Consider the following 16892-nt stretch of genomic DNA (forward strand, 5'->3'; position numbering starts at 1 on the left):
CTATTTAATATTGAATTGGTGGAAACATATTTAATAGAGTTATGGCTCTTTCACATCAACTCCACCCTTTTACTTCGCAGTAAAACTACTGATTATTGATTTATTTTATTTTTGGTTAATTTTTAAAAAATAGAAAAGAAGTAAAAGAAATCCATTTTGGATTGGAGGCCCTACAATAACACTATGACTAGCCCAACAACATTAACGAATCTGGGCTTTTCTATCTAGTTAGAAAGGCTTTTATTGAATTTGTAGGAGAAAATGGTCATCGCTCGTACATTTAGGTGGTGTTTGCAAATGCTTTTTGAAAGTGATTATGCAGTTTTTTTTGCTTATAATCTGTTTTTATGTGTTTGCAAAATCAACTTTTGCTTTTGCTTCTCTTAAAATAATCTGCTTTAAGCTATTTTTTTAAAAACACCCCTAACCCTGCTTTTTCAATTTTAGTTCATTTTCTGAAATATTTGCAAACACCCCCAACTTTTAGAAATAAACACTTAAAACTAACTTAAATCACAATCACTAACTTATGCTTTTAAATAATCATTTGCAAACACCACCTTAAACCTCTACAAATTAATACAATCGGAATTAACAAAATCCTATTACCTTAGTCGAACTAATAACACAGGGATCGGAATAAATTATTATTTGAGCGATGTTATTAATTTAATTTCAACGAACAAGGGACAAAAACTTTGTTACAGTAAATGGCAGTACTATGGTAAATCCTAGTATTTACTAGAACTTTAAAATTGTTCCGTGGTAAAAATACCTTTTATTATGTTTTTTTACCGTAGCAACAAAATTTCATAGTAATAAGCAAAATTTCTACTAGTGAATCTTTGCACTCACGCGATATTTCATAATGAAGTAGAATGAACTGAGTCCCAAGTCTCCTCAGCATGCAGATAGATAGATATATTCTCACTAAGCAAAAAAAAACATTCTGAAGAAAAGCGAAACGAAAAATGGATTAACCATGGCAAGGTATTAGACATACCGATCCTCAGTCGCGCGCGCCGGATTCACAATTAGAAGCCGCCAACTCTATCATCTCTTTCGTCAAAAACCTAGTTCATATTATTATATGAATTAATATGAAGAGTAAAATTATTTATAAAAAAGAAAAAAAAAGAAAAAAAAAATTACTCGTGATATAGAGGGAGGTCAGCAGGAGGGATAAGTCGAACATAGTCGACATAATGATGAACCAAGTTAACATCAGTTTGAAAGATGATGGGATACTCGTGAACTAATCCATCAGCAGGAGGTTCCAGAGGCTTAGCTGTAAAGAACAGAGTTACCATATAACCTGCGAATCCTCGTGCAATTGCGTACAACGGCTCCACAAATTCGTAATCATCCAACTGCACATGCATGCATGGACGACACATTCATTAGTATTAATATCAGTATTTGTCGTCATCAATCAATTAATTAGTTACGTAATTGAAATATACATACATGAGTTCTGTTGTAAATACGCATAGCGAATCGGGCAATTTTTTGGACAAGTTTGAAGGTGTAAGGAACGCTGTCGTCCGGATCTCCGTTAATGTTATAGATGACGGGTAGAGGACGAAGGGTACCTGGCGGCGGCGATGGCGGGTATCTCATTTTTGCTTTCCTATTTTTATCCTTCTTCTTACCCATCAGACGCATAAACTTCCACACCTTCTTTTGCGATTCTATTTTCCGATGCTTCATCTCGCCGCCGCCGCCGCCGCCGGATTCACAACACCCGTCTGCCTCTCTCTCTCTCTCTCTCTCTCTTTCTCTCAAGGAACCCTAATCGTGTTCCCGGTTTAATTTTATAATTTTATTTTATTTTATTTAAGGAAAGATGGTTAAAAGATGTAATTAATGGGCTGGATTTTTGAGAAAAAAGGGTTACTTTTGGATCTCTTAATTCTTGGGATGTCACTTAAATTTCAATTTTTTTTTTTTCGTTTTCTTTTATATTGTCTGTGATTTTTTACGGTTTTAATATATATTTTCTTGTTTTACTTTATTTGTTATACTATAATTATTACTCCCTCCGTCCCAATTTAAATGTTTTTTTTTTGTTGTTTTGCACATATTAAGAAAATCAATAAATGTGCATAGATTATTGTAAAAGAACATATAAAATTACTAAAATATCCTTGACATTAATTGATTATCAACTAATTAATTAAGAGTGGTTAAGGGTAAAACTGAAAATAATGCAATTAATGTTTTATTGAAAATCTAAAATGACAAATAATATGGGACAGAGGGAGTAACTCTCTTACCGAGTAAGAGCAACTCTAATGCTAAATATCAAAATTGGATTATCAAATGCTCATTTATGATAATATTTTAAAATACATTTCAAACTCATCTACTCCAACCATGGTAATCAAATTTTATTATCAATTGGAATTTTTTTTTATAATTTTATATGTAATTGTCACATGTCAATTTGTGATTGGTTGGTTAGGTGGTTATTTTTTGATAACTCAATTTGCAGGAAGTATTTTTAGATTCAAAGAGGTGAAATATCAAAATACAAACCCATTTTAATAACCCCTTTAGAGAACACAATTTTTAAAATTTAGAAGTCAAATGGTAGGTAAGAGATTTGATAACTCATTTAATAAATCCATTGGAGTTGCTCTAATATAAAAAAAATCAGTTTTTTTTTTTATATGTATTTTCTAAAATCGAGTTACATTTATGGAGATTCTTAATATTGTGCAGAGATATAAAGGGAGGTTACCTCTAATTGCATAAACACACATACCCCTAACTATGGGTGGTAAACGAGCTGAGCCGGCTCGTGAACTCTACGAGTTGGTTCGACAAAGTTCTAACTCGAGTTCGATTATAGTTCTTCGATAGGTTCCCAAGCTTCTTAGTTAATTTTTTTTATATATTATACAATAAAATGATAATAATAATTATTATTATTATATCATTACTTAAAGCTCGAGCTCACAGAAGCTTACGCGAACTCGAGCTCGAACCAAAAAATTTCAATTCGTCGAGCTCGAGTATGCCAAAATAGGCGAGTTCGGCTCGCCTAACTATAGGAATCAAAAATAGAGTACCAAAATGTGAATATTCCTAAATAAAAGGACAAAGGAGTAACAGCCAGTCAGCCACGTTATAAATAAGAAACCTCCAACCAGAGAAAAAATCGAAATATCTCAGAAATTAAAAAAAGAAAAAACTTTTGTGAGAGATTCACACCAGAAAGAAGAAAAAAATGGAAGTTGTCGGCAGCAATTGTCTCCCGTTATTCTCTCCGGCGGTGGTCGCAGTGGCACCACCACTTGGAACGGCTCCTCTGATTTTGTTTTCTTCCCCAAAGCAAAAGAATTTAGCATCTCTGTGTAATTCCATAAAAGCCCCAAAAAAATTCTCGAGTGAAAATTTGGGACAAGGGTTTGCTGTTAGAAGCTCAAAGAGGTCAACGGATGATTACAATTTAGCAATGAAGAAGATGATGAGGAACCCTTACGAATATCATCATGATCTCGGTCTGTTTTTTTACTTTCTTCCTTAATTCCTTTTTCCTTAAACACATTTCATCATCTTAATCAATAGGTTTGTCAAAGTCTTAGCTCTGTTTTGACTAATTAATTATTCATTATGCTTAATTATGTTTAACTGATGAACTCCATGCTAGAAAAGTGGATCCGCCCCTAATCCCAATGTTTATGATTAATTACACGTGCTCTTAATTAATACTTAATGGGGCCCCAGATAATCAACTTTGGAGGTTTATTGAATATTTAATTGTCACAATAATTAATCTTAATTTCTTGTAAAGCAACAGATGTTGATGTATGCTCTAATTATATAAATTGTGCTGCTCTTAGGGATGAACTATACATTGATAACCGAAAATCTGATAGTCGGCTCACAGCCTCAGAAAGCCGAAGATATCGATCATCTAAAAGAGGAACAGAATGTGGGGTATATTCTCAACTTGCAGCAGGATAAAGATGTCGATTATTGGGGAATCGATCTCAAATCAATCGTAAATAGATGCAGAGAACTCGGTATTCATCACATGAGAAGGCCTGTAAGCTAATCTTTTTCAAAGATCAAATGGGGGGTATATATATATATATTTTTCTTACGGAATTAATTAAACTGCTGAAAAATATTCTCAGGCAAAAGATTTCGATCCAGATTCCTTAAGAAGAGGATTACCGAAAGCAGTTTCTTCGTTAGAATGGGCGATTTCAGAGGGCAATGGAAGAGTGTATGTTCACTGCACTGCTGGTTTAGGACGGGCGCCAGCTGTCGCAATTGCTTACATGTTCTGGTTCTGCAATATGGATGTAAGACAATCTCAATCATTATTTATATATAGTAAATATCTCCATATTTTTTTTCTGATCGGCTTGCTCGTTTTTTTTCCTTTGGTGGGGTGGCAGCTCGGTACTGCGTATAGCACACTGACTTCGGTGAGACCGTGTGGGCCCAACAGAAAAGCTATTCGTGGAGCGACCTACGATTTAGCTAAAAACGAGCCTTGGAAGGAGCCTTTTGAAAACTTACCTGAAAATGCTTTCGAGGATATTGCAGGGTGGGAAAGAAGTCTCATCCAGGATCGTGTTCGTGCTCTTCGTGAGACTTCAAGGAATCTCTGATAAGTTCGATGCCTGATCCAATTTCTTTTACGGAGGATGTGAATTTGGATACAAAAAGCACCGATTTCATTGGTGCGACAATAAATTATTAGTTTTATGGTATGCCCTTGTTTCCGAAAGTAGTAAAATTTTATGGTACAAAATCAAGAAAAAATCTACGGAAAAAAAAAGAAAAAAGAAAAAGAAAATGTCATCTTGTTTGAGTTTCGGGTCTTCGAGATGCTTTGAACTTGGCAAGTTGTGTTTGTCGCCGCCCTAAGTGGAATGCAGTTACTATCCACAGGAAACACACCTGATAAACAGAGCAAAGTAAAATGATTTTTTTTCTTTTCTTGGGATGAATAAGTAAGATTAAATATTAATGATAAACGAAAATTTACGTACAGGCAATGCGTAAAGGGAGACGGTTGACGGAGTGACGTCTAAAGCGCTGAAAAGTAGCTTGTACATGCCAGCTGCAGTGGCATCTCCTAGCCTTTGAACAATTACATCTATACATACCTGTTGATTATATTTCACAAGATTCTTACAAAATTTATAGCACCACTAAAAGGAATTTCTTTTAACCTATGGAAATTGCTATACAAGAAGAAGTAGTTAGCATGGTATTTTCAGACCTTTGCTTTGTACTTTTCGTCTTGTGTAACAACGGTGAAAAGCAGCTCTCTTCCAGGTCTGGTAACAACGTACATAACCACCTGAAGTGGTAAAAGGACAAAAAAAAAATCATTCGAGTGTGTAACGAAAAGATTACTCAAATCAACCCTTAAAATATGATGGGAAAAAAGATTTTGTGAGAATGCTGAAAGAAATTGGGTAAAAGGGAAAGGATAAAAACGAGTATGAACCAGCAAACAGAAGTTACCTTACGTAGAGTTTCAGATATGGCAACTGTAATCCATGAGGGCCATACGGCTAAAGCAATTAGATTAAGGAACCCAACAAATGGTGCAGCGCAAATAGCTGTAGTGACCCCAGCTACAGTAAGTATGCGCCCCTGACATAAATATAGATGAGTAGGTAAGTTCGAAGTTGATTAGTTAAACCGGAAACAGTGCATACGTAAACAATAACTAACTACGTGATTTCATAATAATTAAAAACGAAAAAAAGAAGAAGAAAAGCCATTGCAGTCTCAAGAGTTCAGTTTGGTAATGAAAAAAATATCTTAGAGGAGGAAGATATCAAATGTTATTTTTCATTGGATATCTGAAAGAAAACACCAAATAACTATTACCCAGCATAAAAAAATCAATACCGTTAAAGTAAGTTGTCCACCGAGGATAAAAACAGCAATAAAGCTATTGATTTGTGCAAACAATCTTCTTCTACCAACAGGACTTGTAACTGTACTGGCAATAACAGTTACTTTCTGCAGTTGTAGCAAAACAAAAAACATTACAATTCATAAAATAAATTAACAAAAAAAAGCATCTTAGACCGAAATGTAAAGGTAATGAATGATCAACATATTTGAAGCTTGAACATGTTAACTTAATTATGCATTTTTCCAACTAAACTAGTTAGGACACTTACTTTAAGATCGGTTGTAAACATCAATTGTCAATAATTGTTAAAGGTTTCTATGAATACATCTACATCCAACTCTCGTTAATTATCAAGTCTCAACACAACATGCATGGATCATCATTTGATCATCCGTTGAAGACATTTTATAATTAGTGGGCTAAGAAGTACTCTGAGAGAGTCTGCAAAACAAATAATTGAAGTCTAAAAAAGACCAAATGTTTCCATACCTGGAAGTAGAAGAAAGATGATACTACTGCATTTAGCCATAGGAACAGAGCAACTTGTAATAAATAAGACGATGATAATATAAGCTGCAGGCCCTCCAATATAGCCCAGATCTGAGGTTTTTCGGTCGAAGTAGGAGATCTTGGTGAAGATGCTTTTAGACTAGTTCCAAGTAGTCCATTGTTCTCGCTCATGTGATCAGTATCAGATCTTCTACAAGCCAGAGACAACAAAATTGAGCAAAAGCAAAACAGAGACGAGGATATTTTGACTCCAGGTATTGTTTTTCCAATAGAAATACAGTTGTTTACGACAGGTGTATATGAAGAAAACAATATGAATATGACAAGGCATGAATCAGACCTGATGGGAGATAGTTCTTCAGAATGCTCGGGGATGTCCTTGTTAATTCCTCTTGAAGACTGTGCGGCAAATTCCATCAAGATTGCAGCAACAAGAAGCAAATCTATATGAACCAAACTCGAAGTCATAAAACATAAGGCAAGGAGAAAAAGAGAAAGAGATGCAATAAAGAGGAAACATACATGGGCCTAACCAAGCCATCCCTGTGGCAAACAGCGAACCGAAGAGCTGACCCAGTGTAGCACCAGCTCCAATAAATCCGAACAATCTTGAACCTGACTGAATTCAAGAGAGTTATTGTGCACATAATCAAGGCCCTTAGGAAAATATTAAATAGTTGAAGACACTAGCTACTAAGCAGGAAGGTGATCGCACAAACCTCACTATCCATCACGTCAATCACTCTCGCCCATGTCGAGGAGATAGTTATAAGATTAAGCAGAGCAACCTGTACATATTTATAAAAATAAAATAAAAAAAAAAACAAGGCAATTATTAGAGATTACAGCTCAAAAGAAAATCTGAAATTCGTAGAAGTAGAGAAACACGAATTTACCCAAAGGAACATGGCAATCCTCACTGCAATGTAGAACCACCCATGGTTTTCCCACGTAGCAGAATCAGCCGAAATGGTTTGATTAACTGCAACCTTCAGCTCCTCCTTTATAGTGGAGTTTACTGAACTTGTATCCTACATAGACAGAGGGTATAGTTCAGTAAGAAATGTTGTAAAAACCAAATTGTGAAGAATGAGTGTTATGCACTTGCCTTGGCATTGAATGTTGAACTTCCAGGTGTAGAAAAAATCCATAGAGCGAAGAATACGACAAGAGACAAACTAAAAAACCGGTGTATATATACCAAAGCCTGGAGAAGGAGCAATAATTCCAAATGTTAGTAGCAGAACAACTGCTCAATTAGAACAGATTTTATACACATGTATAACAAATGTAACCCTAAATGGGACAAAAACATGACCAAAAATTCCGATAAAATCAAGCTAAAACACAAGCATAATAACATACCGAAAGTAATCCTCACAAACTGGAGAAAAAAAAAATCAAATTACCAAATAATTTCACACCTTTCCTTTGGAAAGATTTGGCAGTGAAAAAATGAGAGTTGAAACGGGGGCGGCGACGAGCGTGAGCAGCAAAGATCCGACGAAAAGCCCAGGGAGATTTCCCAACCCTAATGAAATTGCACCTTCATCCCGCAACGGTAGTACCACGAAATACGCACTCAGAATCTGCACAATGGATACTCGTTAGACGCTAATCAACAACACAAATTTTACCAATTTCAAAAAAAGAGAGGAAAACAGTAGACTTACGAAGAAGAAGGAAGAGGTCGAATAGATCAATGCAGAGGTTTCGTGGGGATAAACTGTAACGAATATTGATATGATTGATTCTATTTGAGATTTATCAATTATCATCGCAATCAAGCGTCGTAATTTCTGTAATCGCTAATGAAATTGGGAAAAATTCGATTGCAGAAAGAAGGGGGAGATGTCAGAATTTCAGTAGCTGCTGCAACAGATGATTCATTTCTCAACCTTGCTCGGAAGGTCAGAGACTGAAAGTTGAAGACGAGAATGGTAAATAGTTATTTTCTTTATGGACCTTCAACTTGTGACTATTTATATTTTTAGCCCCATATGTATAGTTAATTTTGCAAAAAATAAAATTGATTATATAACAATTTTAAAAAAAATCATTACTAATTAAGAATATTCTTCACACATATAAATCAAAATAAATTATATGATCTAATAAATTCATACAAACAAGATAGAGAGAGAAACTCTGTAATTTATTCGTGATAGATCAATGAGAGAGACTTCAGAAACGCGGTTGTTGGTCGTTTTCTGATCAGCTCGGTGAAAGTTGATTTTTTTAAAGTCGTATTTTAATTGCAATCTCGTATTGTTTATCAATAAAAGGTTTCCGATGGCTGCTCTAAAATGGACGTAGATCTCATTGATCCGAACCACTAAAAAGTAATAACCCTATGTTCATCTTCTGTTTATTAGATCAGGGCTTGCATTATTGTTCGTCGTTTGAATTCCACTCGTAAAATATCAACAGTTTTTAAATATTAACATGTTCACCAAACTTGTTCGATTGATTCACTCTAATCTGTCGAAAAGATAATTGAAATTATACATCCATAGAAGTACAAAACTCAGAAAAGAACACACACACTGCGTCGATCGATTATATATAATTAATTGTACAGTTTGTGAAGCTAAGACGACACACTAATAAATTAAAGTACGTATAACGGAAATCAACCGGAGAAGAGTCTGGTAAAGAAGTTGCCGGAAGAAGGTTTATCAAGGCAAGCAACATGTACATATCTCCCAAGCTTATCCACTTGTCTTGCCTCTCCTCTTGTATCTTTCTTGCACACTTTGCACGTTTTGTCCACCCATCCCTCTTCCACATATTCCCCATCCACTTTTACATATTTACAACAAAACCACACATATCATTATTAATTAATTACCCAAATAATTAATTATATATACATATATTAATACTAATTAATAATTACCATCCACATATGATTTGAAGAAATCCTTGTATGTTCCTCCTATCTTCCTTCTTAAAGCTGCATACTGCAACAAATTTCACACATACAACAAAAAACAAAAATTAATTAATTAACTAATTAAATAATTTTAAGACAGAATAAAAAAAAAAAAAAAACCTGTTCTTTAGACATCCTTTCGCCAGAACGAGTGGCTTCTCTGGCTTCATCGATGAGGTCAGCATCTTTTTCAGATCTAACCTGTGAGAAATCAAGAGCTTCTGTTACACTCTCAAAAATATTCTGTTTTCTCCTCTTCTTCTTCTTCGTTGCTTCTTCTTCTTCTTCTTCTTCTTTTCCGCCATTGTTGCTCTCTTTCTTCGCACACGTCACCACCATACCTATTTTTGACTTCTTTCTAATGCTAACATATCTGTAATTCGAACAGTAGTACTGTTTCTTCACAGCACTGCCAGCTGTCACTGGATGCAGAAAAACACCATTTTGTGAAGAGGATAATGGAAGTGCCCTTATTCCCATTTTTCCTTTTCTTTATTCAATTTAATTTCTCTGTATATATATATAGATACATATATATATATAGGGCCTAAAGAAAGAAGAGAAAATATGAGGCTGCATTTTGTTTTCTGTGTGTGTTTATCAGAAGAAGACGTGGCCTTTTTTTTTATTGCCTGGCTACTACAAATTTAAAATCAGAGGCTTTTTTTATTTTATTTATTTATTTTATAAAAATGTGAATCTTCGAAATTACAAATTGGGGCACATATTTATAGACTTCTTACAATAAGTACACAAAGGTTTTAAGAACACGTACAAAAGAACCCAAACATGAATTAGTAGAATTATCTAATTAATCATTTCATCAAAGTCTTGAGTTTCTCCACATCAACCTCCTTCACAGGCTTACTGATGAACATTACAGCTCCTGCTTCTATGCACCTATATTACATTTCACGAATTAATTAATTAATTAATGGATCTTATTATTAGCAAATTTTACGTATTAGTACTTATCGGTACTGTTGAAAAACGAGATATTAAAAAAATTGTGAAGCGATTACTTTTTCACGAGGGTAGGATCGTTATCGGACGCCATAACTGCAACGGGCACATCCTCCATAAGTGGTGATTCCTGCTGATTGTAACAAAGGCTTATGATTCTAATGTACGTAACGAGATTTACGAACTATAGTACTTAATTTAACTTGAAATTGAATTAATTACCTTAAGTTTCTTAAGTAGCTCGTATCCGTTCATTCTCGGCATTTCATAGTCTATGCAAATCATTTTCATCTTTGGTGTCTGAGAACATAATTAATCCCATATTTTATTTTCATCGATAAATAGACAACAAATATGTTTAAACGGACGGATGATATGAATTTATCGAGAGGTTTTAGGGAGCCGGATTTCTAACATGTCGACTTGCAATATACGGCAAAAACTCGAAAACTAAACAATCTGTTATTACGAATTTGCAAATTCTTAAATCTACATTGTTTCCATCCAAATTCGAGAAAAATATTCATATCATCATAATCAAGATTTTCTTCGAAGAAATAACGACAATATTTAAATTTTGTTCGAGAAAAGTGACGTACGCATACATTGTATTCCCCTAAACTCTGATCATCATCTGCTAATCCCAGATACTCCAAAGCATTCACTCCACCATCTGAAGTAATCACTGAAATAAAATCATGAATTTATAATTGTTTTTAATTAATTAAAATTATTTTACAAATGCAGATTTTATTTAATCCTCAACACAGTTTGATATCTCATTCCCAGTAAATAAAACATCAAATTTCCATCAGGTGAAATAAAAACATATAAAAACATAAAAAAAAAAAAATCAAATGACAGATTAATCAAAATATATACATACATATATGTGTACGTATTGTACCTCTGCATGCGCATTCAGTGAAGAGTAATTCGATAAGTTTACGAGTAATTTCACAATCGTCGACCAACAAAACATGGGGGTGTTCCACAAAAGCCCTAATTGGTTTACACGAATAAGGGCCACAATCCATTTTTTTTTATTATTTTTTATTTATCTCTGATAAATCATCAGAAAACTGAAAACCATGGAAATTAGAGGAAATTTAAAATTAAGGAAGACGACGGTTACGAGAAAAACATAATAATTAAATTACTGTGAGGCCGTTACTTTTTTGTAAGAAAGGGGAAATCAATCAGATTTCCATAGCGTGATCACTGATTTTCGTAATATTATTTTGGATCTCTTTTTTTACAAAATAAAATATAATAATAATTAATAAAATCTTGTAATGTGGTTTTATAATCTCTTTTTTTTTTTACAAAATAAAATATAATAATCAATTAATGAAATAGTTAATTGATTCCTTCATATCAAATTTTGAGTTTAAATGTTCTTGTTGGTTTTACGTCGGTTTATGAGATGCTACACCTGGTGTAACATATTGGATAATTTTGAACTATAGATCAATATAAATAACGATTTACTAAACACACGTGTGTGTGTGTGTGTGTGTGTGTGTGTGTGTGTGTGTTATAATTATGTATAGTTTAGTGGTTCAAGATCACCCGATGTATTCCACCAAGTATAGCATCTACAAAACCGTTTTACATCATCCACACTGAACCTAGGGGTGTTCATTCGTTAATATCGTACCGGAATTTCAAACCGAAATTTTGGTACTTAGAAAATTTATAAAACTATTTACCAAACTAAACTATTCGGTTTGGTGCGGACTTTCACCGAATTAATTAATTTTTCGGTCCAGTAACGGTATCCGGAAATATATTTTAATATTTAAAAAATATATATATAAATTAATTGATTGTGAAATTGACATTCAAATCTTAATAATCTACCCTAAAAATAAAATTTGATTAGCAATAGAGGCTAATTTATAAATTATGAAAAATATTATAAATTTATAATATAAAAGTATTTTATAATTTGTTATAACATTACAGAATTTAAAATAAATGAAAAAGTAAGTATTATAATCTTTTGATATTCGGTACGATACGATATATACGGACAATCAATACCATTTATCGTATCGGATATCAGAATTCCAATAAATCTATATAGAATACCGAACCAAATTTCGATTCGATATTTGACACGTGCTAAATTTTCAGTTCAGTTCGATCGGTTTACCGACCAATTGAAAACCCGTAATTGAACTACAAGATTTTGAAAAATTCCGACCTTTAAATGTAACCGACCAAGGTGGTAACAATTAAGGAAATACTAATTGAAATACACCTGGTGTACTTGTTATTACAAATTTGGTGTATTTTACCGGTATAGACAAATAAGTCAACGGGACAACAGAACCTCTGACCACCGTAGCGCGTAGACAGCTAGCTCTATAAATGTAGGTGACTTTCATGGCAAGTTTATAGCCAATGCGGCACCGATTTTGATGGCACTGTGATGCACCGTCGCGCATTGGATAATTTCCAGGATGGAGGTGGCGGTTTACCCACGTTTGTAAGCGGTAAAACAACCTATTTGGCCCCACTTTCCGCTAATCGTTTCCCCACGTGCTCTTCATCAGCGCGTGTTACCCAATTCCTGTCCTTATTAATAATTTAATAGTAAGATAAAGCCCAAACATTTAGGCTTAATTACGAATGGTTTGGGCTTTTCAGTATATTCATTTCGAATTGGAGAGTGATTGAATTAAAATGGGTGCTCTATATTAAGCTTCCAAAATTAATTGCAGAATTACAAAATATGATTTTATATTTTCATTATTAAAAAAGAAAATATTAAAACAATAGAAAATTGGCTAAAACTCTCTCAAAATTATTTTTGCATAGCTAACCGTCTGTCTGAATATTTTGAATTTGCTAACTCCCTCAGGACAGTTGATACTGAAATAGACAGCTTAAACTGATTAATTGGAGAGTTTAAACTAAAAATAGACTGAAAATGAACAACTTAGTAGGAAAATTCGGACCGCAAATAAATGTCTTAGATGAAAATATTTTTTTCCCCAATGATGTTAATTGTTATGACGTAAATTAGGCGGTCGACGACATGGGACTAGTAGGGAAAAATACAATTATGGAAGAAAATACTATTTTTTTAAAGTAAATGTGGTTTTTTTAAGACGGACGAATTGTATGATAGTAAATTATTTTCGGCCAATACCTATTACCTGTCTAATCTCTCTAACTAACATGTCCGATAGACTTTTAATAGAATACAAAAATATAAATTTACCTGATTTGAAAAATTTGAAAAAGTATTAGTGCTCAAAGTCAAAAGTGTTTAGCACAAATTACCGTTTAAAACAAAGAACGAAATAAAATTTATAGGCCCTAATATGCTTTTTTTCTTTAATTTTAATACAAACAACTAAATAATGCTACTACTTCAGTATGTACATGATTACCAAAATACACACTTTAATGGCCACGTCACTTTGCATTAGCATGTTTTAATTAATGCACGTAATCCCCATTTAGCATGCATTGAACAAATGTTTATATGGTCTGTCAATTATTATTTCCACAAATCAAAATAATTAGACACAAGTTGCAGAAATTCAACGCGTCGGTTAGAAAGAAGCGCGTGGATCTTGCAGTTTATGCATGCAATAATAATATTAGCCCCTCCCCCTCTCTCTCTCTCTCTCTCTCTCTACACTTTCTCTCTCTATCCTGCTTTTTCTCTACACACGTACGACTTTCTCTCCCCTCGCTGACCTTTTCTCACAATCAAATGCAATTAAACCAGATTTTTCTCTTCATAAAAACCCTTGTCTTTTCTTTTTACATAATAATAATTATTATATAAACACTCATTCCAAAAATCAAAGCCAAAATATCCGATCCGATTTTCACCATGGCCAACACTACTAAACTAATTATCAAATCGTCCTTCACACTTCTCTTCTTCTCTCTCATCATTCTTGAAATAGCATCAGCTAGGCCATTGGCATCAACATTATCCTTTCCGGCGGAGGAGAACGGCGGAATGTCGCCGGAGTTTGGAGGAAGTCACCGGAATCTGCTTGGATTAATAGCATACAATCGGCCTTCACTGATGGGCATGCTCCCCAGAGGGAGAACTCCGGTGTCGGGACCTAGCCGAAGAATCAACGACGTTAACAACTAGCCGCCGCCCTGCACCCAAATTAAACTACATATCAAATAATTAACGGTTCTTGATTTAAATTATTAATCCATGTTTGTCTTTTTTTTCTTCTCCATATCTAAGTTTTGATATTTGTTTATTCATTTTTCCTTATAATTATTCCATTAGAACAAACAAACAAGAAAATGTAATTATTTATTGCCTGGATTTTATGATCCCATATAGAGTTTATAATTGAGTTGATCATTCCGATTTGTATTATAATCACATCAATTCTTGACAAGAAGAAGGAAAAAGAAAATAACCTTAAATTAATATGTGTAATTTTTGTAATCTCAAAATTGATTAATTAATTCTAGTATTATGAACGATTTGTTAGAACATTTGCTTAAATATTTGTCATATTGGATTTGGTGAATAAATATATGATTATATTTCAATTTAAAAAAAAAAAGAAAAAGACAAAAAAGAAGAAGCATGCAGCAGATGGATGGTGGCTGGTGTTATAACAAATATTAATTGTGGTGGCAACTTTTAGTTATGCAAAGGACACATAATATTTAAGGCTCAATTCTTCCCACCTCAAATATTCATTCTTCTTTTTTTGCTTTCTGCTTAGGACAAACATTATGGTCCGGAATATATGGATTTGCTTCTCAATAATTACTGCACCCAATTAATTACCTAATTCTTGAAATAATACACATACTATACGGTGTATTGTGTTTGACTTGGTGGAATTTAATTGGATTTTGGCCGGCAACTTTGACAATTTCACAAACATATTTCTTCTTCGATCTCCATCCCTTTTTCTATTTTTATAAGTAAAAGAAAATTACTTTGAAATTAATTTAAGACTTAAGTGCACTAATATGGTTGGATATCAATTTTGTGCCGACTAAGCGGTTGGAATTAGTGACACTGTGTTAATTGATTTAAGTTTGAATTTCCTTGCCAACAGTCGCTAAGTTGAGTTTGTCACACATGATTAGTCTAGTATGATTTACGTCTCTAGTATGCTTTGCAAGCTATTATACGAAAAATGTAGATTTAAATACACTACTTTTATGAATTAAAGGGCCGCCCAATTGCAGCAAAATGGGCCTAATTATCTTTACGAAATGCAACAAATGTACATTGGATCCGCTGAACTACTGAAGCCCAAAACTTAAAACATTTATTTTAATATTCGATTAGTTTAATAGATATATTTTTTTTGTATCAACATACAATTATGAAAATAATGAGCTATTACGGCCCGCATGTCTATAGCTCAACTGGTTCCGGTAATGGTAAATTAGTGCAATGTCCTATAATCAAGATACTAACACCCGCAATGTGGAGATTTCAACACTAATCAGGCCCAGACCTGCTATCCTAACATGTCGTTGAATCATCATAATTTACGTTTCTTAAGGGCCAAATCTGCTATCCTAACGTGTCGGGGCGGGGGCGAAAAATTTAGCCTTTCGGTGCAGCAAATAACGAACGAGCTCCGACAACCTAAAAAATTAAAATGCTGAGTAGATTTGGGCCGCCGGCCCACTTATCGGGAGTGGATTGGGCCTTTGCTCTGTGGAATAAAAGTTAAAAGCCTGCCATTATTACAGCTAATTAATTATTCATTAAACAGATGTAATTAATTTATGTAAACAAAATATATTATAAGTTGGGGTTGTTCTTTTTTTGGTTGTATTGTATGATTCGTATCAGTTCAACATGGTGGGGCCTTGAGCTTATTTCTATTATCTTTTAAATATTGATTCCTTCTTATCTTTTCCAAAACAAAGTTTAAATAATACTATTTAATAATATAAATAATTAAATTAAGGACTTATTGTTATTGGTCGAAAGTTACTTGTTTTACTAGTAAACGAATGTGTTTAGAAAGTGAGTTTGCTTGTCCAAATTGGTTATTGACTCTTCAATATAATTATTTTTTGGCCTCATTATTCAACATACATGTACTAGAATTGTTATTTCATTCTTATCTACAAATATTACACTATTTTTCTTTTGAATGTATTGATTTGTAGTAAGATTAGAACGTAATATAGTTCAACCTCTATGAATTCTGCATTATCAAAATTTTATTAATTTAACAAATTATAATTATCAAAATAATTATTTAGTATCTAGAAAACAAAAAAGAGAAAAAGATCCTACAGGCTACAACCACTAGACAAAAAATGTCCTGTTCGGGCTTCCTAAAATATCTGTACACTATAATTAGAAAACTACCAATTGTAATATTGAAAATAGAAATAAACCAAAAAAAAAAAAAAAAAAAAAAAAAAAAAAAAAAAAAAAATTAGAAATAAACCAAATTCCAGATCAGCAAATCAGGTGGTCTCATCCAAATGACGAGGCAATATTCAATTTATCATTTATCATTTATCATTGGTAAATTACACTTACCACCCCATAAGTTAAGTATATTTATAGATAGACCCCCTCCAATTGGGAAATTTACTTGTATT

At 33.4% G+C, this 16892-nt stretch overlaps 4 protein-coding genes across 15 annotated transcripts; 1 reads left to right on the plus strand and 3 right to left on the minus strand.

The window, feature by feature from the left end:
* Positions 1-737: 737 nt before the first annotated feature.
* On the minus strand, positions 738-1810 carry LOC105977599 (uncharacterized). Its single transcript, XM_088819405.1, has 3 exons — positions 1468-1810; positions 1153-1370; positions 738-1073 (listed from the first exon to the last, which is right to left on the minus strand). Exons 1-3 carry the CDS (start codon positions 1708-1710, stop codon positions 1010-1012), a joined length of 525 nt encoding a protein of 174 aa, XP_088675531.1. The 5' UTR covers positions 1711-1810; the 3' UTR covers positions 738-1009.
* Positions 1811-3080: 1270 nt separating this feature from the next.
* LSF2 (dual specificity protein phosphatase (DsPTP1) family protein) lies at positions 3081-4831 on the plus strand. The gene is made up of 4 exons (XM_013003087.2): positions 3081-3506; positions 3849-4054; positions 4146-4316; positions 4413-4831. The coding sequence occupies exons 1-4, from the start codon at positions 3233-3235 to the stop codon at positions 4626-4628; spliced, it is 867 nt and encodes a 288-aa protein (XP_012858541.1). The 5' UTR covers positions 3081-3232; the 3' UTR covers positions 4629-4831.
* Positions 4672-8360, minus strand: LOC105977725 (TLC ATP/ADP transporter). 6 transcript variants are annotated; one of them, XM_088819408.1, is made up of 13 exons: positions 8080-8360; positions 7831-7995; positions 7515-7613; positions 7303-7437; positions 7126-7194; positions 6940-7021; positions 6747-6849; positions 6386-6593; positions 5887-6000; positions 5499-5625; positions 5246-5326; positions 5013-5129; positions 4672-4920 (listed from the first exon to the last, which is right to left on the minus strand). In XM_088819408.1, exons 1-13 carry the CDS (start codon positions 8182-8184, stop codon positions 4784-4786), a joined length of 1542 nt encoding a protein of 513 aa, XP_088675534.1. In that variant the 5' UTR covers positions 8185-8360; the 3' UTR covers positions 4672-4783. The 6 variants fall into 6 exon arrangements, with proteins under 6 accessions (XP_088675534.1, XP_088675533.1, XP_088675532.1 ...); XM_088819407.1 differs by having other exon boundaries at positions 6386-6596; XM_088819406.1 differs by having other exon boundaries at positions 6929-7025.
* A 494-nt stretch (positions 8361-8854) lies between these two features.
* LOC105977381 (potassium transporter) lies at positions 8855-11451 on the minus strand. Of its 7 annotated transcripts, XM_088819410.1 has the most exons (7): positions 11212-11329; positions 10904-10989; positions 10527-10604; positions 10364-10434; positions 9462-10241; positions 9306-9369; positions 8855-9208 (listed from the first exon to the last, which is right to left on the minus strand). In XM_088819410.1, exons 5-7 carry the CDS (start codon positions 9819-9821, stop codon positions 9039-9041), a joined length of 594 nt encoding a protein of 197 aa, XP_088675536.1. In that variant the 5' UTR covers positions 9822-10241; positions 10364-10434; positions 10527-10604; positions 10904-10989; positions 11212-11329; the 3' UTR covers positions 8855-9038. The 7 variants fall into 7 exon arrangements, with proteins under 7 accessions (XP_088675536.1, XP_088675542.1, XP_088675541.1 ...); XM_088819416.1 differs by lacking the exons at positions 8855-9208; positions 9306-9369 and having other exon boundaries at positions 9988-10241; positions 10364-10437; positions 10910-10977; positions 11212-11451; XM_088819415.1 differs by lacking the exons at positions 8855-9208; positions 9306-9369 and having other exon boundaries at positions 9988-10241; positions 10364-10437; positions 10904-10977; positions 11212-11451.
* Positions 11452-16892: the final 5441 nt, after the last annotated feature.

Source organism: Erythranthe guttata, chromosome 6, assembly GCF_056151865.1.
Source record: "Erythranthe guttata isolate IM_541 chromosome 6, IM_541, whole genome shotgun sequence".
Classification (NCBI taxonomy): Eukaryota; Viridiplantae; Streptophyta; class Magnoliopsida; order Lamiales; family Phrymaceae; genus Erythranthe; species Erythranthe guttata.

What these genes read in the sequence shown, in the direction of transcription:
- LOC105977599 (XM_088819405.1), bottom strand. Translation starts at nt 1,710, where the DNA reads ATGAAGCATCGGAAAATAGAATCGCAAAAGAAGGTGTGGAAGTTTATG. An exon ending in GTATTTACAACAGAACTCAT is followed by an intron (nt 1,371 to 1,467) that starts GTATGTATATTT and finishes ATGCATGTGCAG; the next exon opens with TTGGATGATTACGAATTTGT. An exon ending in GACCTCCCTCTATATCACGA is followed by an intron (nt 1,074 to 1,152) that starts GTAATTTTTTTT and finishes AATATGAACTAG; the next exon opens with GTTTTTGACGAAAGAGATGA.
- LSF2 (XM_013003087.2), top strand. Translation starts at nt 3,233, where the DNA reads ATGGAAGTTGTCGGCAGCAATTGTCTCCCGTTATTCTCTCCGGCGGTG. An exon ending in TTCATCACATGAGAAGGCCT is followed by an intron (nt 4,055 to 4,145) that starts GTAAGCTAATCT and finishes AAATATTCTCAG; the next exon opens with GCAAAAGATTTCGATCCAGA. An exon ending in TCTGGTTCTGCAATATGGAT is followed by an intron (nt 4,317 to 4,412) that starts GTAAGACAATCT and finishes GTGGGGTGGCAG; the next exon opens with CTCGGTACTGCGTATAGCAC.
- LOC105977725 (XM_013003085.2), bottom strand. Translation starts at nt 8,184, where the DNA reads ATGATAATTGATAAATCTCAAATAGAATCAATCATATCAATATTCGTT. An exon ending in GATGGCTTGGTTAGGCCCAT is followed by an intron (nt 6,850 to 6,928) that starts GTATGTTTCCTC and finishes TGGTTCATATAG; the next exon opens with ATTTGCTTCTTGTTGCTGCA. An exon ending in TGCCATATCTGAAACTCTAC is followed by an intron (nt 5,327 to 5,498) that starts GTAAGGTAACTT and finishes TTACCACTTCAG; the next exon opens with GTGGTTATGTACGTTGTTAC.
- LOC105977381 (XM_088819410.1), bottom strand. Translation starts at nt 9,821, where the DNA reads ATGGGAATAAGGGCACTTCCATTATCCTCTTCACAAAATGGTGTTTTT. An exon ending in AAAGGATGTCTAAAGAACAG is followed by an intron (nt 9,370 to 9,461) that starts GTTTTTTTTTTT and finishes AATTTGTTGCAG; the next exon opens with TATGCAGCTTTAAGAAGGAA. An exon ending in CTTCAAATCATATGTGGATG is followed by an intron (nt 9,209 to 9,305) that starts GTAATTATTAAT and finishes AATATGTAAAAG; the next exon opens with TGGATGGGGAATATGTGGAA.